We start from the raw sequence: 23,652 nt of genomic DNA, 5'->3' as shown, positions 1-23,652 counted from the left end.
TAATTCACGGAGTCACAGCATGGCTGAGGTTGGAAGGGACCTCTGAAGATCGTAGAATCATAGAATCATAGAATCGTCAAGGTGGAAAAAACCCTTAAGATCATCGAGTCCAACCGTTAACCTAACACTGCCAAGTCCATCTATACCACATCCTCGAGCACCATATCTATCCATTCTTTAAATACCTCCGGGGATGGAGACTCAACCACTTCCCTGGGAAGCCTGTTCCAATGCTTGACCACCCTTTCGGTGAAGAAGTTTTTCCTAATGTCTAACCTAAACCTCCCCTGGCGCAGCTTGAGGCCGTTTCCTCTCATCCTATCACTCATTACTAGGGAGAAGAGACCGACCCCCACCTCGCTACAACCTCCTTTCAGGTAGTTGTAGAGAGCAATAAGGTCTCCCCTCAGCCTCCTCTTCTCCAGGCTAAACAACCCCAGTTCCCTCAGCCGCTCCTCATAAGACTTGTGCTCCAGACCCCTCACCAACTTCGTTGCCCTTCTCTGGACACGCTCCAGCACCTCGATGTCCTTCTTGTAGTGAGGGGCCCAAAACTGAACACAGGACTCGAGGTGCGGCCTCACCAATGCCAGTTACAGGGGCACTATCACTTCCCTGGTCCTGCTGGCCACACTATTCCTGATACAAGCCAGGATGCCATTGGCCCTCTTGGCCACCTGGGCACACTGCTGGCTCACGTTCAGCTGGCTGTCAACCAGCACCCCAGGTCCTTTTCCGCCAGGCAGCTCTCCAGCCACTCCTCCCCCAGCCTGTAGAGTTGCATGGGGTTGTTGTGACCCAAGTGCAGGACCCGGCACTTAGCCTTATTGAACCTCATACAGTTGGCCCCAGCGCAATGATCCAGCCTGTCCAGGTCCCTCTGCAGGGCCTTCCTACCCTCCAGAAGATCGACACTTCCACCCAACTTGGTGTCATCTGCAAATTTACTGAGGGTGCACTAAATCCCCTCATCCAGATTATCAATGAAGATGTTGAACAGGACCAGCCCCAACACTGAGCCCTGGGGAACACCACTCGTGACTGGCCACCAACTGGATTTGACTCCATTCACCACCACTCTCTGGGCTCAGCCGTCCAGCCAGTTTTTAATCCAGCACAGAGTGCACCCATCCAAGCTGTGAGCAACCAGCTTCTCCAGGAGAATGCTGTGGGAGACAGTGTCAAAGGCCTTACTAAAGTCCAAGTAGACAACATCCACAGCCTTCCCCTCATCCACCAAGCGGGTCACCTTGTCATAGAAGGAGACCAGGTTAGTGAAGCAGGACCTCCCTTTCATAAACCCATGCTGGCTGGGCCTGATCCCTCGGTTGTCCCACACTTGCTGCATAATGGCACTCAAGATGATCTGCTCCATGACCTTCCCCGGCACCAAGGTCAGGCTGACAGGCCTGTAGTTCCCCAGATCCTCCTTCCAACCCTTCTTGTAGAGGGGCATCACATTTGCTAGCTTCCAGTCATCCGAGACCTCCCCAGTTGACCAGGACTGCTGATAAATAATGGAGAGTGGCTTGGCCAGCTCCTCTGCCAGCTCCCTCAGTATCCTTGGGTGGATCCCATCTGGCCCCATGGACTTGTGCGCATCCAGGTGGAGGAGCAGGTCAGTGACTGCCACCTCTTCGACAACTGGGGCTTCACTCTCCATCCTATCTCCATCTCCCAGCTCAGGGGCCTGAAAAACCCAAGGATGACTAGCTTGACTATTAAAGACTGAGGCAAAGAAGGCAATAAGTACCTCTGCCTTCCCCTCATCCTTCGTGGCCAGGTTACCTTCTGCATCCAACAAAGGAGGGAGATTCTCCCTGGCCCTCCTTTTGTCACTAACATATTTATAAAAACTTTTTTTGTTGTCTTTAACAGCGGTGGCCAGTTTAAGTTCCAGTTGCGCCTTCGCCTTTCTGATCTTCTCCCTGCATATCCTCACAACATCCTTGTAATCCCCGAGTCACCTGCCCCTTCTTCCAAAGACAGTAAGCTCTCCTTTTTTTCCTGAGTTCTAGCCAAAGCTCTCTGTCCAGCCAGGCCGGTCTTCTCCCCCGCCTGCTCGACTTGCGGCGCATGGGGACGGCCTGCTCCTGCACCTTTAAGATTTCCTCCTTGAATAACGTCCAGCCTTCCTGGACTCCTTTGCCCTTCAGGACTGCCTCCCAAGGGACTCTGTTAACCAGACTCCTGAACAGCCCAAAGTCCGCCCTTCTAAAGTTCAGGGTAGTGGTCTTGCTGACCCCCTTCCTTACTTCTCCTAGAATTGAAAACTCTGTCATTTCATGGTCACTGAGCCCGAGACAGCCTCCGACCACCACATCACCCACCAGACCCTCTCTGTTCGTAAACAGCAGGTCCAGCGGGGTTCCTCCCCTGGTTGGCTCGCTTACCAGCTGTGAAGATCATCTTGTCAAACCCCTCCCGCTCAAGCAAGGCCCCCATGACCATGTTAAGATGACTGCTGAACTCAAGCTGGCTGCCAATGACCATGTTAAGATGACTGTTGAACGTCTACAAGGATGGAGACTCCACAACCACCTGGCTCCATCTTCTTTGCACCCTCCCTTGAGGTATTTGTACATGCTGACAAGATCCCCCCTGAGCCTTTCCTTCTCTACACTAAATGGTCCCAGCTCTCCCAGCTTTTCAATATGAGAGATGCTCCAGTAACTTAATCATCTTAGTGGTCGTTCGCTGGACTCTCTCCAGTTTTCAGTCCACCTCACTTTCTGCTCAGCCAACCCATACTTCATCAGCTTCTCCATGAGAATCTTATGGGAGACAGTGTCGAAAGCCTTACGGAAGCTGAGGTAGGCAATACTCACTGTTCCCCCTTCATCTACCAAGCCAGTCATCTCACTGTAGAAGGTTATCAAGGTGGTCAAGCATGACTACCCCTGAGTGAATCCAGGCTGACTACTCCTGATGACTTTCCTGTTCTTTGTATGCCTGGAAATTGTTTCCAGGATTAGCTGCTCCATCACCTTCAAAGGGACTGAGGTGAGGCTGACTGGCTTGTAGTTCCCTCGGTTCTCCTTCTTGCCCTTCCTGGAGACAGGAGTGGTATTTGCTTTCTTCCAGTCCTCAAACAGTTTAGTTGCCATGATCATTCAAAGATTATCAAGAGTGGCCTCGCAATGACATCAGCCAGCTCCCTCAGCACTCGTGGGTGCATCCCATCAGGGCCCATGGACTTATGTATATCCAGTTTGATTAACTATTTTCTAACCTGATCCTCTTCCAGCAAGGGTAAGTCCTCCTTGCTCCAGACTTTCCCCCTGGTCTCTGGGCCCTCAGATTTCTGAAGGTGGGTCTTACTAGTGAAGACTGAGGTGAAGATGGCATTCAGTACCTCAGCCTCTTCCATGTAATGTGTCACCAGGGCCCTCGCCCCATTCAGCAGCAGGCACGCATTTTCCCTAGTCTTCCTTTTTGCTATTTATGTACTTTGAGAAGCCTTTCATGTTACCTTTAACACCCTTCGCTAGATTCAATTACAAATGGGTTTTGGCTTTCCTAACAGCATTTCTGCATGCTTAGACAGTGTCTCTCCTTTTTGTTTGAGTTTTGCCAGGACCTCCTTGTTAAGCCATGTCACCCTCCTGGTATTTTTGCCTGACTTTCTGCTCGTTTCAATGGACTGCTCTTTAGCTTGGAGGAGATGATCCTCGAATATCAACCAGATTTCTTGGGCCACTCTTCCATCCAGGGCCTTATCCCATGAGACTCTACCAACAGATCCCTGAAGAGGCCAAAGTCTGCTCTCCTGAAGTCCAGGGTTGTGATCTTACTTTTTGCCCTGATTCCTCTTCTCAGGATTCTGAACTCCACCATCTCATGGTCACTGCAGCCAAGGCTGCCTTCAGCCTTCACATCCCCAACCAGCTCTTCCTTGTTTGTAATTATGAGGTCCAGCAGAGCATCTGCCCTCATTGACTCCTCTATCATTTGGCTCAGGAAGTTGTCCTCAATGCTCTCCAGGAACCTCCAGAACTGCATATGCCCATCTGTGTTGTTCCTCCAGCATATATCAAGGTGGTTAATGTTCCTCATGAGGACCACGGCCTGCGAACACGAGGCTACTTCTGTCTACAGAAGGCCTCATCCATTTGTTCTTCCTGCTCAGGGCACCTATAGCATACATTCACTACAATGTCACCCATGTTCATCTGCTCAGTAATTGATACCCATAAGCTGGCTCATCATCCATCCCTAGACAGAGCTCTATACACTCCAGCTGTTCTCTCACATAAAGGGCAACTCCACCACCTTGTCTTCCCAGCCTGTATCCCTCCATTGCAACACTGCAGTCCTGGCAAGCAATCCCACCTCGTCTCTGTGATCCCAACATCGTAGCCCTTCAACTGCACACAGATCTCTACTTCCTCATGTTTATTCCCTATGCTGCATGCATTAGTGTACATGGGCTTCAGAGAGGCACTCCAGAATGCTGATTTCCCAGTAAACATCTGGGTTTTTTCCATAATGGTTCCTTGTAAGCACTTCCTTGCTTACGTGCAAATGCTTGAGGTGACCCTGTATAAGCCCTGTTTTTGTTGTCTTTGTTTACTATCATTTTACCACTGTTAATATTAAACAAGCTCCCAAAAGCCCAGTAAACAGGAAGGTGTTTGGTCTCTGAGCAGTTATTTTGGCCATGAGTATATATGGCTACCCACAAGTAATGACATACATATTTATTCATGATTGTTGTACAGGGTATACCACCAAAAATAGGCAAGGCTGACTCAGCATACCTGATTTGATTTCAAGGGGCATCAGGCATATTTCATAATCTTCTGAAACATCTATCTGCATATTTTGGCACCTTAAACTATCTGAATGACTGAATCTTTGCAGGCATAGCTAGATCATCTATTCGGTTTGGGCACCTTTTTCAATATATAATCTGTTCAATACATTGCCTTACTGGCAGAATTAAGTTGGGCATGTATTTTAACACATCAAAAGTCAAACAGGTGTGTTGGTTCATCAATCTGAATTCAGGTGACAGAGATTCATAAAATGCAAAAACCCTAAAATTATTCTATTCAGCTGTGTGAAGACCCTTCTTTGCCTGCCGAAAAAGATAAGTGGGAGGTCACCTGGCTTCAACCTGTGTCTTTGTCTCTTTCTCTAGTGTAAGTTGTCCCATATTTTGAAGAGTTGAAACAGCTACTGTTTGGTACAGTGGAAGTCTCTTGCTCTGAAGTGCTTGAGGGCACTCCGGGCCCGCAAGCACCTGCAGCATAGCAGTCTTCCTGAAGTCAAAGGTGCTTCCCTCAGCCCAAGTGGACAGCTAACCTTTGAAGTTGCTTTCTGAGGAAAGTGCCAATTTTGATTTGATACTTATTGAGAGAGTAGTGAGCTGAGAACTCATCTGTGGCTTCAGGCAGATTTTAATTTAAAAATACTACTACTGCTACTACTAAAAGAGAATAGTCAGCTCCACTGATGGTGTGGCATGTAGCCATCCTACATAACACTCTTCTGAGGCAGGCATTCTAGCTCTTAAAGCTGAATAAAAAGTTTTCTTTATCGTACTGAACTTTGATTATCCCCAGAGGTTTTTCAGAGAAGGTTTGAAAATAAAAGTGTGTTTCAGGAAGTCTCATTTACAAAACAGTATGTAAAATAGTCAGGTTTCATTATGTTTTAATGAGCAGGTAAGCTTTGTTTAGACCTAGCTTCAGAAGCGGAATATTTATACCACCTTCCACAGTAAAACAATGCATCACTTATCTCTTGGGCATTCACATGTGAATCTTGTCAAGATCTATTGCAGAGTTTTCAAGTGTCATCTTTAGGATGAAAGATTCTTAGAGAAGTATCTCACAAACAAACTTTCAAGAGTTGATTGATGTTTGAGGCATCTTGCTGTGAGTAAGACACTGTAGTTTGTTCAAATTAGTTTACAAGATTTCTCATTTCAGCTCATTAAAAGCACAAATGTTGGATGCTAACAACTTATTGAAGTAAGGTGATTTTTATCTATCCCCTTGGAACACACCCTGTGTTCCCTAGCCCTCTTAGGATTTAATATGTGATGAAAGGTTCAATTTAGAAAAGAGAAGGCTAAATTATCAATAAAAAGGGCTTCCACCCAGTACTTCAAAAGGACATTTATGACATGCCTCCAAAGTTCTACCTACACTTTATGTTTTAATTAATTTCTGAGTGAAATACATGCACATTTTTCAATCCCACTGAACTACACAAGTTTTGAGCACCTATCTCCATCAGGCCCCCTGGTAAACCAGATCTACCCTTTTCTAAATCCAAACCTAGTGCTCATAATTATGCTTTGGATAAACAATCATAAAAACCAGAAACATATTTTTCAAGCAAAATGCTGCACAAAACGGTCACTCAAACCGAAAAGCTTATCTAACAAGGCCCTGTTTGTGTGGCTCAGCCTCCTTGTTAAAGGATTTCCTTTCCCCATAAGAAACAAATTCAGCTTTCCTACCAAAACCAGCCCTAATGAAACACTTATCAAGAGCAGCAAACGAGCTGATAACTTGGTAATGTGGCCACCTGTCAGTTAGGCACTGGTCCAATGTTACTGACTGATTTCATAGAGGCCACAGAAAAAGCATTAGCTTGTAGTAACTTTCAGGTGTAACTGACTGGGATGAATAGATCCGATGTCCCGGAGGGAGCAGGTTGCTTATGCTGCAAAATTTTAGTCTCCCCATCTTGGAACATCATCTCTTTGCAAGCTGAAATAAACTGTGGACACATGTTCCTTTTCCTTAAATTACTCTTGCTTTGATGTCTGTCATGGCATGATTTTAAGACCGCATAAATAAAATACATGCCTCTATGTTAACCAAGCACTGGGCAGAAATATGGGTTCCACTCATGGCTCTAAGTAAATGTAAGCATTGTAAGACTTACTTTCTAGCTTCTGTGTACCGCCCAGTAAAACCCTTGGCCTGGGTCTGTGAGGAATTATCCACAGCCAAAAGGAAGCCACAGAAGCCGGGTACTTAAATTAGCCCCTTACACATGCCCGAGTAGTTAGGCACCTCACTCTGCTTGGATTTACAGTAATGCCTCCCACACATTACAATTACCTAATAGCCCTCCAATTTTTACCTACAAGCCAGTCAAACCACTTCTCTATCCCACATCTTGCCACCAGCTGAACAAATGTACTAGCTACGGTTCTTGTGGTTCAAGAGATACCATTGTCACTATCAAATTTTCCTGTTAGCATAATTGAATGCTTTTGAGAGCAGTTTGGCCCACCCTAAGGAGACGCTGCTGAAAGACAAAGGGAATAATCGCTGATTACAGAAATATTCTATTGTCAGAATTATATACAGCATTTGCTCTTTATGTTGTTTAATTCAGTTTGGAGACTGCATCCTTCTGACGATGAAGACAGGTCACAGAGCTTTAGTGATGAAAATGAGCACCTTCAATCCCCTTAATTTATAAAGTATTTAAATCTTTGTACTTCTGCAAAGGCTGTCACTTGCGTTATTTGTCCTTCTCTTTTTAATGGATAGTGGTAGTTCCCCTACGTTGATCTGAAATCTGACACATTCTTTTCTAATTAAGGATATCTAATGGGAAAGTTACACTTTCCCATGATGCCTGCTACAATAAATCCTTCTAATTATTAATGTATCCAGGCAAGTGACATCTCATTATTTTGGGTGACTTCACAAAACCATTTGACAGGAAATAATGATGACTCAACCCCAAACCTAAATTTGGAAGAATTTAAGCAGATCAGAGATTTTTCACTACCATAAAAATTTTTGATTCATATGGCTTAAACTAATAGATACCCAGTCTGGAGGGTTCAGGTGAGTTAAATTTCTTCCCACTGCATCGGGGATGCAGACTGCAATGCAGAACAACGCTGGCGTGTTTGGAGGCCTATGTGACAGTGTGCCGTTCCCGTCACGTTTCCCTTCCTTGAGCTTTCTATACCCTATTTCTACAGTAAATATATATCATCGTGACTGGGGCAGAGAATGCACGAGGGCAATTTTAGACAGTACTCAAGATTTGGTTTGCCACTCGCTCACCAGCATTATTTTGCAGGTTCTCCTTTCCTGTACATAAACAGGGAAGCTTAGATCCCCATGTCTGTTTCAGAGAGCGTCTGGGGAGCTCACCCAGCTCCCCACGAAGCTGTCACCGCATCAGTTCACATGCAGCAATTGCATTAAATGGGAGAGCCACTGCCAGAAACGCTTAGTGCAGGTTGGCTCTTCAGCTGCCCTGTCCTGGAAAACTCGGGCACTCTGTTCAGGGTACAGCAAAATACAACGCTGCAAATGCTTTATGAGACTCTCTCACCACCTGAAGCCGCTGCTATGACTGCCAGGGCAACGGGCGCTGGGCGAGCGCAGCCTCCTCCCTGCCGTGGGAGGCACAGGCCTTGGCCGCAGTGACGCTTCCCCGGCCTCCTCCCCGGTTCCCCAGGGAACAACCCGGGGCCGTGGGCCGCACCAACTCCCCCCACTGTATTTTGGAGGCCCAGTGTGTTTAAACCGCCCGTTGCGCTGGAGGTGAGGGCTTCGTCCCCGCTGGGAAACGCAGGGGCTCCCCGAGGGCCAGGGCGCAGCGGCTGACCCAGGTGAGGTGAGGCAAGGCAGGACGCGTGAGCGCCCGTGAGCTCCACAGCAGTTTGCTGAGGAAAGGGCCACGCTGGCTGCCAGCTATCCCCTAGCTCCTACCAGCTATCCCCGACCTCGTACCAGCCGTCCCCTAGCTCGTACCAGCCATCCCCCCGCTCCTACCAGCCATCTCCCACCTCGGCCGCTTTCTGCTGGCGGCCGCCGCCGCCGCCGCGCCAACGCCGAGTCGGCAGCGCCCCCTGGCGGGCGTCCGCCGGCATCGCGCTCCTCCCGGCCTGGCCGAGGCCTGGGCCGCGGGCCGGGGCCGGGGCCCGGGGGCCGGGGGTGAGCGCCGGGGGGCGGCCCCGGCGCTGAGGACGCCTCCGGTAATCTCACTTAATCTTTGATCATTATTATCACCGTGCTGCAGTGCGCTCTCTTGGAGCTTTTACTGAGGGAACGTTAATTTCTGTGATTGTCAATATCATGAATAATTCAAGGCATTGTCGCGGGGGCTGAGGTGCCCGTGATAAGGCTACGCAGAGATCAGGGGAGGCTCAAACTTTTCAAAAGTAAAGGGGAAACTGTTAAACTAGATCTCTGACGTGGGGTCTGCCTGTGTCAGCTGGCTCTCGCGTAGCAGTGTTCATCCAGAAGAGTCCTGAAATGCTTGCTGCACCCTCTCCTTTCCTGAAATGCAGCTGGAGGACGCGGGGAGCTGGCAGTGGGGTTTTTTTTTCCCTCCACAAAATGTCAAGCTTTCCTTTCATGGAGCTGACAGGAGGTGGGAGGGATTGGGCGGCACACCATGTGGTGGAAGCCTTTCGTTACAGATCCGTGGTATCAAGGGACCTCAGGAGGTTTAGGGCTCTAATCCAGCCCCCTGCTCAAGGCAGGGTCAGCTGAGAGGTGAGAGCAGTCTGTCCAGGGCTTCATCCACTCAGGTCCTGAAATCCTGCAAGACTGGAGACTGCACAGCCCTGTGGGCAACCCGCTGCGCTGCTTGGCCATTTTCATGGTGAAAAATCATCGCTGATCCGCAGCCTTGTTTCAGTCTATGACAGTTGCCTCCTGTCCTTCTACCCTGCACCACTGAGAAGAGCCTGGCTCCATCTTCTTACTGACCTCCTCGTGGGTATCAGAAGGCTGTTGGCTTCACTAGCTGCATAGCTATCAGGAGGTCCCACGAAGCTGCCTTTTCCCCATTCCCTCACCATTCCCTCAGCCTCTCCTAACAGGGCAAGAGTTCCAGTGCCCAACCATTTTCATGCCCTTTGCCAAATTCACTCCAGTTTATCCATGTTCTTCTTACACTGGGGGTCCCAAAACTGGATGCAGTTGGGGTCTCACAAATGCTGAGTAGAGGGGCATTGACACTCCTCTCAGCCTGCTCCTACTACAGCCTAGGATGTTGTTGGCCTTCTTTGCAGACACTCCATGCTGCTGTCTTATGTCTGCCAGGCCCCCCAAGTCCATTTCCACAGAGCTGCTCCTCCACCACTGCCTGTAGAGTTCTTCCTTCCCAGGTGCAGGACTTGGCATTTGTCCCTGATGAATTTTGTAAGGTTTCTCCTGGTCCATTCCTACACCCTGTGCAGATCCAACTGGATGACAGCTCTGCCCTTGAGCATATCGACTGGTCCCCCAGTTTGGGGTCACCTGCAAAGCAGAGGAGCAAGCAATGCATCACCTCCTGCAGGTCATTGATAAAGATGTTAAACAGGACAGGTTCCATGATAGACCACTGAGGTAATCCACTTACTACTGACTGCCAGGTAAAGCATGAACCATTAACTGCTACCATCGGAGCTTGATCATCCAACCAATTTTTTACTTGCCTAGTTGCCCACTCATCCAAACAGTGGTATTTCACCTTGGATATAAGAGTATTGTGAGACACGGTGTTAAAAGCCTTGCTAAAGTCAAGCTGCTCTCCTTGCATCCACAAATCTAGACATTTTATCATAGAAGGCAATCAGTTTGGTCAGGCAGTTGGTAAACTCATGCTGACTCTTCCCAATCACTTTCTCTCCCAGCTTTCATCATGAATCTTGGGAAGGAGCATGATCCAAAGCCTTGGGAGGTGTTCCTGTCTGGGCACCAATACACTTGCAAATGTTTTCATAGTGTTTTTACTTTCTCATTTCAACACCCAGAAAATACTGAGCAGCTCAAAGAGCAGTTTACCACTAATGCCAAAGCTCATTCTTCCTGGAGCTTTCTGTTGTCAGTGTTGGTCACTGCATAACCAGCTAAGGATGAAATATTACTAGCTGTCTATTGCTGAAGGGAAACTCTGGCAGAAAATTGATTTACTCAACACCACACAACGTGTTTGTTTTCAAGGCAGGATCAGAACTCAGGATGTACTCCCTCCTGGTCACATAATCATCCCCAAATTCATCACATGACAACTATTGCCAAGAACATACTCTTCCATTCAAACCCATGAGACAAATAAATACTTCTTCCATCCAGTGACCTCAGCCTGAGGTTTCATTGCATTTAAATATACATGTCTAATTTACAAAGAAAAAAGCAACACAGTGGTGAAGTGGATTATCTGGATTGCAACACGCACTTGGCTCTGATAATAAGCGCTTACAGGGAACACGAGCTCATTGGGGAATGTTAAAAAGCTAGCATGACAGACTGAAAAAAGCAGGTACATGAACTGAAAACAGCAAAGCTGGCAAAAATATTTTTGTTGGAAATGGAAAGTAAAAATTTCTTATTTGGTGTTTTTATGGGAAATTTTGAAATGTGGGTGGTTTTGTTCTGATTTTAAAAAAAGACTACATTTTTCTGTATGACATTCAACAGAAATGTAGTTATACAGATCTCATTCATGGTTTAAAACTTTCTATGCAATTTTTAATTTGAAAATGCAAAAAGCACAGGAGAGTGTCTTTCTCCTCTTTTTCCCTTCCTGAATCACCCGTGCACCATCTAAGAAATCACTGGTGTGTCTTTGCCAGAAGTCTTCTTAAAGGCACGAAATAGAGAATCTAGGTTTTTCTGTGTCTGTGTGGAAGTACACTAGAAGGTATCCAGCATAACATGGGGAACCATACATAGAAGGTGAAAATGGCATAACGTGGATTTCCATCCTATCATCAGCTCTGGCTTCTGTATTTGCTTTTTCTTTGGCTTTTCCTGCCTGAGGAAGAAGCAAGTTGCAGCAGAAAGCCAAGAATGCTTTTGTGAAACAGCTCTGTGACCCTTCCTATATTGCACGTTGTCTCCAGGAGAGAAAGAAGGTGTTAGTCATGCTGTGCTTATGCACAGTTCTCCCAAATTAATTTAAAATATACACATGTACATAATGGCTAACATATGACAAGGCTATTGCTAATTTTTCACACAATAAACAAGCTACATCAGTTGCTTAGTTTTGTTGCTATATACAGCCATGTTAGAGCTTTCTGGTGGGTTTTTTTTTAGTGTTCTTTTGTACTCTTTGTCCACCCATCTCTGTGTATGAATTTGTCTTTACGTTGCTTTGATCCAACAGAAAAGAAAGGCAATATAAAACAAGCCCATTATTAACATTTGTAATACTTGTTTTATCAAATTGCTGCTTATCAGATTAGAGAGCAGCACAGCCTTCCAAGGTGTTAAACAATTGCACAGTGATTGCCAACGGGGAGGTGAGCTCCAACGAATTAAAGCGATATCTAAAGGAACACGACAGGCACATTCTTCAGCTACTTGCCTAAGAATACACCTACAGTGTCCCTGTGCACACATCATGCTTGCACAGAAATGATGCAATCCGACACGGTGGGTGGGATGCTCCATTTCTAGATTATCTCAGCCCAGACTCTGTTGCAGTTCCCCGCACTTAAATCCAGAGTGGCTTGGATTTGGTGGAGTTACACCAGTACAAATCAGGGCAGTATTTGGCTCTTTAGTTCGTTACTTATTTACTGGAAGGTACAAAGGGACATTTCTTTTTTGTCAGAACTTCTCAGCAAGCATATTTGCCACAAGTAGAAAACCATTATTACGTTTAGGCAGTGCTATCATAAAAGCCAGCACATTTAGGAGCTGTCACGGGGCGCTGCCTAATCCGAGAACACCATTGTCCTCTAGACTGAGCAACAAATTTACAATATTAACGTTATAAGTCAGTATCTTTGTCTGATTTTCAAGGTTAACATTTCAGGGTACTTCAGAAGGTGCATCTCTCCTCAGGCGGAGGAAATAAGGAAGAGCTTGGGTGGAAGTAATTATTGCTGTGTGGAAAACAGCACCTGGAGCGTTTGGCTTCCCTGAGAGTTGGACCCGGGTCTGCTGGCTGGCTGGCTGAATCATACTGAAGTCAGCATGACTTCACAGTCTGTTATCTGGATAAAACACAGGAAAACACCTGTGGCTACACTAACAAGAGGCATTCTATTATTGCAGGATTTGCTATCTGTTTCTAAATCTAGTAGCTTGTTTCCTAACTCTGCATTTATTTGACTGAATTTGTTTTATTGTACTCGTCAGTGTGGTGAGTGCCAAGAGTGCTGTTAGGTCGGTCTAGGAAATACAGAGTATTGCAGTCTTTAGTATGTACTGTTCTTTGGGTTTTGTTTTTTTGTTTGGTTGTTTGGGTTTTTTTTTTCAGAATATTCGGAGCCCACCAAAGTGTCAGCATTTTAAAATAGACCCTCACCCACTTCATGATGATGCTGGGTTTGCTTGAATGCTGATAACACAAAAAATTTTATCTGGAACCTGTTCACTCACTTTGTCCAAGGAAGTGGAAGGAGGACCCCAAAGTTGATGGATTACTGTGTAGGCTAAGAAGCAACACAGCATGCCCGAAGAACGGGAACCATGAATACTATCGCTGTGCAACTGAAATGATGGGATGCTTGGAATATAACTGACAAACTACTGTGAAGTTCACTGTAAGAGGATGTCTATAAACCATCAAAGGACTAGCAGAGGTGTATGCAGAACACCCGTGGTATTGTCTGAGGGGGACATGTAGATGACAAAATATACTGACATGGCATTCCAAGAGATGTTGTATGATACACACGAGTCCATGGGACCCGATGGGATGCACACACAAGTACTAAGGGAGCTGTCTGTTGTCATTGCAAGGCCACTGTCAATTATCTTTGAAAGGTCGTGGTGATTGGGCAAGGTTCCTGAGGACTGGAAGAACGCATATGTCTTCCCTGTCTTCAAGAAGGGCAAGAAAGAAGACCCAGGGAACTAGAACCAATCAATCAGCCTCACCTTGATTATGAGGAATGTGATGCAGAAAATAATCCTGGAAATCATTTCCAAATATTTTAAGATGGTGCTTGGGAGTAGTCAGCATGGATTTGCAAAGAGGAAATCACGTCTGACCAACCTGATAGCTTTCTACGACGACTGTCTCGGTGGATGAGGGGAGAGCAATCGACATGGTCCGGGACAACCAGCTCGAGGTGGCCTGCTTGAGCAGCGAGGCGTTGGACAAGATGGTCTCCAAAGGTCCCTTCCAGCCTCAGCCATTCTGTGATTCTGTGAAATGAATCTGCAGCATTGTTAAGGACTACAGTTTGTGCATGTGCTTGACACATACCCCAAATAAGCAATTAAAATGCACGATAGGAGATAAACGATACAATGTATTAGGAGCATCTATAAATTGGAGCTGTATTTTGTATTCTGTGGCCCAGATGGCTGGAAAGGTGGACCTCTGCATATACCATTTAATTACCAGCACAGAGAATGATGCTTTCTGTTTGCTCTGTATCTGAGTATAGGAATATGAGAAATAGATTTCGAACCGAGTCTGTGATAAAAAGTAAGTGCTTTGGAGTCCTGAGCTGCTGAAGAAAGTGAGTCCCAGGGCATTCAATATTAATTCTGACTATTCAAGAAGCAGCCTAAAGGAGAAGCAGATCCTGGAGAGAAAACCAGTAATCCTAGTCTAGTAAAAATACTCTCTGTGTTTCTATCCCTAACTTTTTAAAATTTGTTTTCCTTTTATTCCATCTTCCCCTTCTTTGGACAAACTGGCAGGAGAGGCTGACTTGGAAAAAACATATATGAAGAAATCTGTTGAGAACAATTGAAATCAGGCCCGCGGTGATCAAATCCATTGCACTTTCCTGGCTGCTCTCTACGCAAAGTGATTTTGTTCCGCAGCTCAGCAAACCAGAGCTCTCTGCTCCAGCTAATTGCAGGCCACTGATTCTGGGGTGTTACAAATCGCTCAGGCTTACTAAAAACAAGAACTCACAGCCACATATCACGTATATGCGTGAACACAGAATATTTTTAGACCATTTATAAGAATGTGTCTTGAAAGGGCCTGCTTTTCTACATTCCCATTTACCCGCTTATCACCTTCAAGAACCAGTAGAGCACTAGCCACTCTGCTAACAGCCATGATATGGCACTCCTCTTAAGACCACACAGACCTGTTTTGAGAGTGTTGTACATACCTGCCGAGGAGAACTGAGAGGAATAAGAAGCCAATTAAAATGCAATAGATGCAATGTTGGGAATATGGCAATCATACTTCAAAAATCTATTTGCTTTTGTTTTTATGACTGCGTGGTAACTCTGTTAAGTTTTAATGCACACTGGAATGCTGTGAATGACAAGTGGCAAAAATTGCTTTGAAACAATTCTTTGCTGTGGACTTTAAGGAGGACATTGCATCAACAGTTTATTTCAGTAATACAAACTTCTGAGAGACTAGAAATTAAGTAGTCCAAATGAGCTTTAAATATAGCATAAGAAGTTTTGGGTTTAATGGACAAAGCCTGTTCCCACTAAATGTACCCTTGTACTGCCAAGAGGGCTTTGAAATAAAATAAAATCTAGAAGTGGCAAGTTTGAGGCTATTAGTGTCAGAGTCAGACCAGCCAAGCAATTCTAAACGAAGGTGATCTTGGTATTGAAGAAATCTGTTTGCATGAACTTTTATGTTCCACTTCACTCTGGAAACCGAAGTTGTTCCCTTGAGAAGCTACCTGGCTTCTGAGGCATTTGCTGAACCACGAGAAATACTGCAGATGACTGCTTGAATCATTTCCAGATAACGAAGTATCTTTATTTAAAATCTGATCTTGATTAATGCTCAAAGTGCAGAAAAAAAGAAAATGAAATTCAAAGAACCTTATAAAAGCTTCTCGTAAAATAACAGTTCTCCTCAGCAAAATAAGACATCTTAGGGTTAACAACTACAGATTAGTGGAGTCCATAATTCTAGACCGAATCAGAACAAGAACTGTTTCTTGTAGTGTTTACTTCTTTGGCAAAACCCAGAAGCTATCACTTTTCATTATGAAGTAAGCTGACTTTGCTAACAAAGATTTTCATTTAAACTAAAGAGGAGGACACAGAAAATGAACAGCAAACGGGAAACAGCTTTTCACCTTTGAACGTCTGTGACAAATCAGGACAGGTCAATGAAATGACGGTCTCCATCTCTCTCCATCGGTCTATTTGTCCGAGTGACTGGTTGCAACAAACAAACTGATCATAACCCTCACTTAGTGTCATGTCGGGCACCCCTTACGGGTGCTTCGGATGCCTTGGGGCATGCAAGTGCCAGTGGATGTCCGGACAACTGAATCCAGCTTTGGATTCCCCAGGGACCGTACTGCCCAGACCGCCACTGGCTACAGTGGAGTTTATACAGCTACCCATGTCAGCCCTTACACGTAGACACAGAAACGTAGGTGTCGGTCTCAAACTTACCTCCTCTCAGAGCCATAAAAAGCAGCCATGGTAAGCAACCTGTTTTGTTTCTCCACTTACAATGGCAGCTGTATCAGGGAGAAGGAACAGACCACCTTTAAGAAATAAGGGCAGCAGAAGATATGAAAGGTTCCCAAATTCTAAAACCGTGTCTTTTTGTTCCTGTGTTAATAAGGGTAACTCTTTAGACAGTGGGACTTGTTGGGACAGTCTGAGGAACGCTTTCTGCCTGTTGTGTAAACACAAAGAGCCTACGCTTGTGTGCTGGTCAGTCTCCTTTGACAGTGTTACGTTCCGTTTAAAACTCTTTGCTGCTCATTCTTTGATGCACTTTGGCTAACATTCCCAAATTTATAGCACTGTTTATCATCAGTCACTATGCAGCTTAGGAATTGGTAAATAAATATAGCAACTAGAGGAACTAAAGTCTAACTCTTCCCCATTCTCGACCAACGGCTTACGGGGCCACACTCCGTGAATCCTGAATTATTTTCTGCACAGTGAGGCATATTCAGCCAGAGGAACAAAGCGTGCCCCTACCTTGCCTTATAGCCTCGAGGTTCCTACAGTCTTCTGGGCAGTGGCATATATAAATTTGAACCCTCTTAGACTATAGAAAGAATTCATCTCTCAACCTTGCAAAGATGTTTTCCACACTGAACTATTGTTCAATGTCTTATTGAAAAGGACCTAAAAAAAACCCCAAACACCCACCCCTTCAATTTATTGCAGGTGAGTATTTCTCCTTCCCAAGAATACGACCCGCAAGCTCTGAACAGGAACAGCTGAAGCCTTCTCACCTTGAGTTGTCCCTATTAGCGAGCTTGAGGTGACTCTCCGCAGAGTGTATTGGATGTTTGGCTTGCCACCTCTTGTATTAAAAGCACAAAACTGCACAGGGAAATTGTGCCGCCGTAGGGCCCATAGGCACTAGGTAGCAGGCGAGATGGTTCGGCTCATTACAGATCACTTATTCCCAGTTACACGGACAGGGGCTTCAAGGTGCCACTGCACGGTTTTGGCTCAGAAGTAGCAACTGTTTCCTAGTCTGAAAAAGAAGCTGTCATTATTTCTCTGCTGCATTTTGAAGTGTTTTAACCAAAACTGTCCACGTGTTTCTTCAGGAAAGGACAGGGCCATTAGTGTAATACTATATGGTTTGCACCCAACACTTCTGTAGATCTGTCCTGCCACGTCATCTTTAGTAGCAGCTCTCGGAAACTGTGAAAGCAGAAATTACATATTTTTACCCTAAAGCTGAAATTAAACCTGAAGCACAATTCTGCATAAGGAGTGATTTTCTTGGGCATAAGACATGTCAGAAACATAAAATACCATGCTAAATGTTGATAGTGTTGTAAGTTTGTTGACATATGTGCACTGCAAAAGAAAAATGGAACAAAAATTATATTGCACATGGCCATACTATTAACACCTGAAATGTTAATAGCATAACCACCAAGGACCTCAGGGTACTAACAGGTTCTGATTGCCCTAATCAGCTCGTAACCACCTTTTTTCTGCAATACCCCCCTGTAACCTCTTCTCCTCTTCCTCCTAGGGACTCAGCTACCTGTGTTCAAGGCCAGCTCTGATATGGCACAGCTGCCTAACCTGGCACAGCTCAGCTGCTCTGCTGTTTGCCGTCAGCAACCTGAAGCGGTACCTCAGATGGCCAAACCACTGAAGCCATCACAGAACCAGCTGACACACCCAGAGGCACCTGAGGGACAGCAGCGGCTCCACCGCTTTCACCGGCGCTGTTATCTGTCACTACCCCCACTTCGATCCCTATTTTTGCTGAACTCCACTAAAACCAGTACAGCGAGAAGGGTGGAGAAATGTAAAATCTTTAGTTCTGTACAGAAGTAATTACTTGAGATCACTCCTCCGCATTGGAGCTCCAAGATCTTCTTGACTTTACCTGCATTAGCACTCCTGGACTCACACTGAATTCAGCCAGTGGTAAAGTTACATATTTGTGAGTCTTCAGGAAGAGAAATATAGTGTCAGAGGCTTCTGATGACTTGTATTTTAATTGCTCAACAAAAATTTGTATTTACTAAGCAGAAAATTATTTCCACTCACAATTACTATAACAAGTCCTTTCAAAATTATCACAAAAATCAAGTTATAAAAATGTATTTTAAAGACATGCTAGTATTACTGTTCAAAAAAAACCCAGCCAGTATCAGTTAAATGTTTTATTGTCAAAACAACCAATCAGCAATATAAAATATTTTAACACTATTTCTTTTTAAATATTGGTGACAGATTATGCATTTCCTTAAATAAAGTGCTATTTTTACAAATAGGTATTTCATATTTACTTTTACTGCTGTTCTAACCTCTTAATATTGAATAGATAAAGTGTATTTTGGGTAATGAAAAACACAGTATTACTTTTCCTTTATATTTCTTCTCATGAAACCATCACATTTTCAATTTGGTCTCCTTTATCTGTATTCAGTCAATAGAGGCATATTCAGTTTGTATATTTCTCCATGTAGCAGCTCTCATAATTCGTGGTGGTTTTCATGCCTTCTTCCATGCTTTTGTTGTTCTTGACTGTGCCCATGTAGGCCTCCGATGGGTTCTTCATCTGTGAGCAAGAGTAGAATGAAAACATGAATCTTCTTATACGGTCATTCATTCTTCCTGCTCTTCTGACTTTGTTCTTCTCAAATCCAGACCACTGATGCCTTGAACAATTCAACACTTAGGCTGAACTATAAAAGCAATCTCTTTATTATTTTCTTTGATCCTTTGTGGGATTCGAATTTTAAGCACACTACCGCGGAAAGTCCTACACAGGTGTAGTTAGGACTAACTTTTCAAATTTTCATTTGTACACTTGGATTTACTCAGCCAGGCGCCAAACTTCATCTTAAGAAAAAAAATCTTTTTCCAGTAGCTACCTTTTAGGAGAAACAGCTTCTTGTGGTTTTATAGAGCAGCCAGGTGCTGTAAAAGAAGAAAAAAAATCTGAAAAACTGCAACCAGCAAGACTCACAGCTTTAAAGAAGACAAAGTAGTGCCACAACTACCCGAAACAGGCCCACATTTCCCAGTATCATTGTTACACCAGACTCCAACAATTTGACCTTGTAATCATCTTAAGCCTTCACCTGTACAGAGAAGGTATGAAAAGTCAGTTACATGTGAAAAGGTCATCTACTGCCACAAACCTTTCCAGTATCTCTTTTCTCAATGTGTACCTTTCCAGCAAGTGACTACCTGAACCCTGTATGATTATTTGCAAGTCTATATTGGTTTTGCTCCTACTTTTACTTCTCGCTCTACAATCTCTGTAACTCATCCTCTGAATAATTTCCACTTAATATTTTTAACTGTGAAACCAAAAGTAGAAAGTCAATACAGAAACGACTCCCCACTCTCTTCCGCTTTATTCTGTCACATCTTTTTTTTTTTTTTTTTCATATCTAAATCTTCCCTTTTTTCAGTGCCCCTGCTAGACGCTGGGGTGTTCTGTTTTATTCCCACCTGTTATGAGAGAATTGTTATATTTAGGTGGGGGAGAGCAGCTGGATGTCTATACCAAGTGACGAGGCTCATCTTTTTCTTTCGAGCATTTCAGTAAACTTGATATTAGAAGGTAAACTAAGCTAACTAGCAGTTAGCTTTACCTCCAACAAATCTTGCTTAATTTTGTTTTTCATAATGAGGTTAAGAAATGCCCTAGGAGAAAAAGATTGTGTCCTTGTCCTGGTTTTGGCTGGGATAGAGTTAATTTTCCTCCTAGTGGCTGATACAGTGCTGTGTTTTTGATTTAGGATGAGAATAATGTTGATAAGACACTGATGTTTTCGTTGTTGCTAAGCAGTGCTTACACTAAATCAAGGACTTGTCAGCTTCCCATGCTCTGCCAGTGAGGAGGTGCACAAGAAGCTGGGGGCGACACAGCCAGGACAGCTGACCCCGACTGGCCAAGGGGCTCTTCCATACCATGTGACATCATGCTCAGTATATAAGCTGGGGGCAGTTGGTCAGAGGGCAGCAATCACTGCTTGGGGACCGGCTGGGTGTCAGTCAGTGGATGGTGAGCGGTTGCATCACTTGTTTTTTCCTACGTTTTGTTCTCTCTGTTGTTTTCCTTTTCATTACAAATTATTACTTTATTTCACTCATTACACTGTTCTTATCTCAGCTCCTGAGTTTTCTCATTTTTACTCTTCTGATTCTCTTCCCCATCCCACCGGGGCGGGAAGGCGAGCAAGCAGCTGTGTGGTGCCAACTGGGATCAAATCACAACAGTCCTTCAGAGTATAAACCTCGGATGCTCTCTTGCTTTTTTCATGTCACTTTTGTAGAAATAGCAAATTCTGTTACAAGCCCCCGACTTGGGCAAGGGAACTCCATAAACTGTTTCCATTTTTTATCACAGATCTAAAATGTAACACATTGTTACATATGTATTATAACTAGCACATGGGATTTTATTTCTACGCTTCTGGAAGAAAACATTTCAGCTGGTTTGCTCCTTTTTTTCTGTAGAGTTTCACAGAATCCACATGAACTTTGTTCGGCTTTTGGTTTATGATTTGGCAAGTCTGTGTTGAGATGCAGCTCTCTCTCCTTAGGTGTCATTTCTTTCATTAATCTGCAGACCACTGCCAGATCTGTTCAACCCCTTAATTATCCACTTGATGACTGCATGAATCTTGACCACAATCCTCCCCCCCTCCCCCCCAAAAAAAAAAACCCTAAACAATTAGTTCTGGCAATTAGGCATTCAAGAAGTCTGATTTTCTTTTTTACCAGAATCACGTAAGCAAAAAGATCACCTCAAACTACAAACATAAACATTTCCTGGGGTGATATAATTGCTTCAATTCAGCTTCCTCAGAAATCTGGACTTCATGCTGCCACTTGCTGTTTCACTGAAGTTGGAGTCCAGACCAAGGAGGGATGCTTTGTTCCTCAGAGCAACCATCTTGCCTCATGCCTCCATGGGCTGGTCACCTGCTCTAAATGGTGAAGCAGCAAGCTAATTCTGTGTTTGTGTGCCACAGTTCACTGGCTTATAAAGCAGCAGTATCGTCCTAGTAGTTTCTCTTGTCAAGGACAGGGTGAATAGCACGCATTGGCAATTTCCAAGGCATAATTTTTTCCCTTGAAAACTACGAAAGTTTCAAAAAAACCCGTAACTTTCACTCTTAAAATGAATTAGTTTTGGCAGAATTTTCTGAAGGTCACCAATGCTTTTCCATTAAAAAAAGAGACGGAGGCAACACTCTCCATGCAAGTACTGTTTACCTATTCAGAATAGGGACAAGACCTACGGTGCCCCCAAACCTAATGGCTTACGGGTCCAGTAACCACTGAATTATTTATACTGGCTTACGCAGTTCAGGCAAGGACTGGAATATGGAGCTCCCACAGCCTAACCTACTATCACTGGCGTGGGGTGGAGAGAAAGCAGTCTCAGTATCCTTCTGACAGAAAAGAAATGTATGTCAAAGCCTGTTGTTTTCCACAAAGCAGAATCATCTCACTTCCAGCCCCAGGGATGACACAGCAACTGATGTACAAAGGAATCTTTCTCCCAACAGTGAGCTTTATTATAATTGAAATAGCTCATCTGCCGAAACCCAACAAACACTCAACAACTTTTCTGTAAGTTCTTGTAGTGAGTATCACAGCGAGTTCAGGAGCAATGACCTCAGCAGGAGGTGCTCACCCAGAAGCTAGCTGAGGATATAACAAGCCAGCAACTGATTTTGAACTGCAAAAAAAAAACATTGAGCAGAAACTGTAGTATCTTCCCTAAACAAGCCTGTTGTGTGAAATCAGCTATACCATCAATCCTCTACTTTTGATGGTCTTGCTTTTACTTTTTCTGCCTCTCGTCGTTTTCCTTCTACTGCATTCCTTGAAGTGTAAATGTAATCACTGCAGCTCTCTTCCACTCTAGAAACACTCATCCAGATGCTTTTCTATTTCTGTTGCCTGCCATCTCACACCAAGTTTGACAAGCAGCAACAGCTCCTGACCCAGTGGCAGCAGGGGAGGGGCTGAGCCTGGGCAGTGTGGATTGGGGCATTTTGGGGGGAACGGAAGCTAAGTGGGCATGGGAGCTATGGATGGGTAAGGGTGTAGAAGCCATAGACATTCGCAGGCGTGGTGATGGTAGTCGGCCTACAGACCTCCCACAATTATAAGCTACATTTCCAGAAAGCGAGGATTTAGTTTCTTTCCCCCTGCTTTTTCATTTCTGAGTCTTATGGATATATTCGGATTGTATTTCATGATCTTCTTTACACCCCGCAGGCTGGAAACTTCATAAAAGCAGAGCTACACTGCCAGCCACACCGGTTTAGGTACTGAGATTTTAAAAAGTATTGAGGAAATCACAGTGATAGGTGTGAAAACACTGATACTGACACAGCTGGAAGAGCAGGATGTTTTTATTATCCTGTGAACTACATCTAGCTTTCTACAAGCGCAAATCATGAAGTGGCGTTCTTGCTAATGGTGTTCAGACAGGCTCCCAGGAAGAACTGTAGAGAAACCAGTGGTTGTGGACCATGCAAAAAGCATAAAAATGTCACATATTACTTTTCAAACACATCACAGCAGGCAGCCAGTTACAGATGCCATGATACCGACCAATGATTAGACTGTAACGAGCTAGAGAATTAAGTTCACATCAGAAAAACTGAATGTATTCACCATGGAAAAAGCTTGGGAAGGTTCCCATTTCAGAAGCCTTCTTTATGTGGGAGTCCAAGGTATCTTAACCTGAAGTATTGGTAAAAAAGGTTATGAAACAAATACACAAATAATAACAAATTGCTAAGCCAGACATTCTAGAGGAACACAAGGATTAAGCAGCTGAACTGCTGAGTACAGAGCACAGGTTCTTGTTTAAATTGCCACACAACTGAGAAGTGATAAAAATTATGCTAATTTTTTTTAATGGTTCAAGAGGAGATCCAGGGAAACAGACCAGCAAGATGGCCCGTATTACGAGGCAGACTGGCATAAACTATAACAAAGAATCTGAAATTTTGTGGGAAACAATCAAAAAGGGATCTGAAAAGTCTTGCCTCACCAACCTACTGGAATTCCTTGAAGGTGCCGACAGTCTTGTAGGTAAAAGAGGTCCACTTGATGCCTGGATTTTTACAAGGCATTTCACAAGGTCCAAGGCTGGCTCTTAAGATAATAAGAAACCCACAGGGTAAAAAGAAAATTTCTTGGTGGATAAATAACCGGTTAGGAAGGCAGAGGAGTAAACAGTGATTTTTTCCATAGTAGAGAGATTCACCACTAGCATTTCACAGGGATCTGCACGAGGACTCAGGATATTCAATATATGATTTCAAAAGGGCATATGGAGTGAAGT

General features: G+C 44.4%; 1 protein-coding gene across 9 annotated transcripts in view; it reads right to left on the bottom strand.

The window, feature by feature from the left end:
- Positions 1-18,472: 18,472 nt before the first annotated feature.
- The window catches only part of ANKS6 (ankyrin repeat and sterile alpha motif domain containing 6), a 45,496-nt gene continuing 40,316 nt past the window's right edge, over positions 18,473-23,652 (bottom strand). For 2 of the 9 annotated variants that reach the window (XR_015705039.1, XR_015705045.1), the window contains 2 exons: positions 22,977-23,045; positions 18,473-19,247 (listed from right to left, as the gene is read on the bottom strand). Coding sequence is in view for 2 of the 9 variants with exons in the window: in XM_087758816.1 (XP_087614942.1) it covers positions 18,882-18,885; positions 19,202-19,247 (50 nt within the window). In the remaining 7 variants the exon portion in view is untranslated. Of the gene's footprint in view, positions 19,248-22,976; positions 23,046-23,362; positions 23,463-23,652 lie in introns of all 9 variants that reach the window. The other 7 variants (XR_015705044.1, XM_087758816.1, XR_015705041.1 and 4 more) reach the window with 5 other exon arrangements.

This window comes from Nipponia nippon, unplaced genomic scaffold, assembly GCF_047370975.1.
Source record: "Nipponia nippon isolate SJK-2023a ecotype South Korea unplaced genomic scaffold, ASM4737097v1 scaffold_1, whole genome shotgun sequence".
Taxonomy (NCBI): Eukaryota; Metazoa; Chordata; class Aves; order Pelecaniformes; family Threskiornithidae; genus Nipponia; species Nipponia nippon.
The sequence above is the reverse complement of the archived record's forward strand: the minus strand, read 5'-3'. Positions and strand labels throughout refer to the sequence as shown.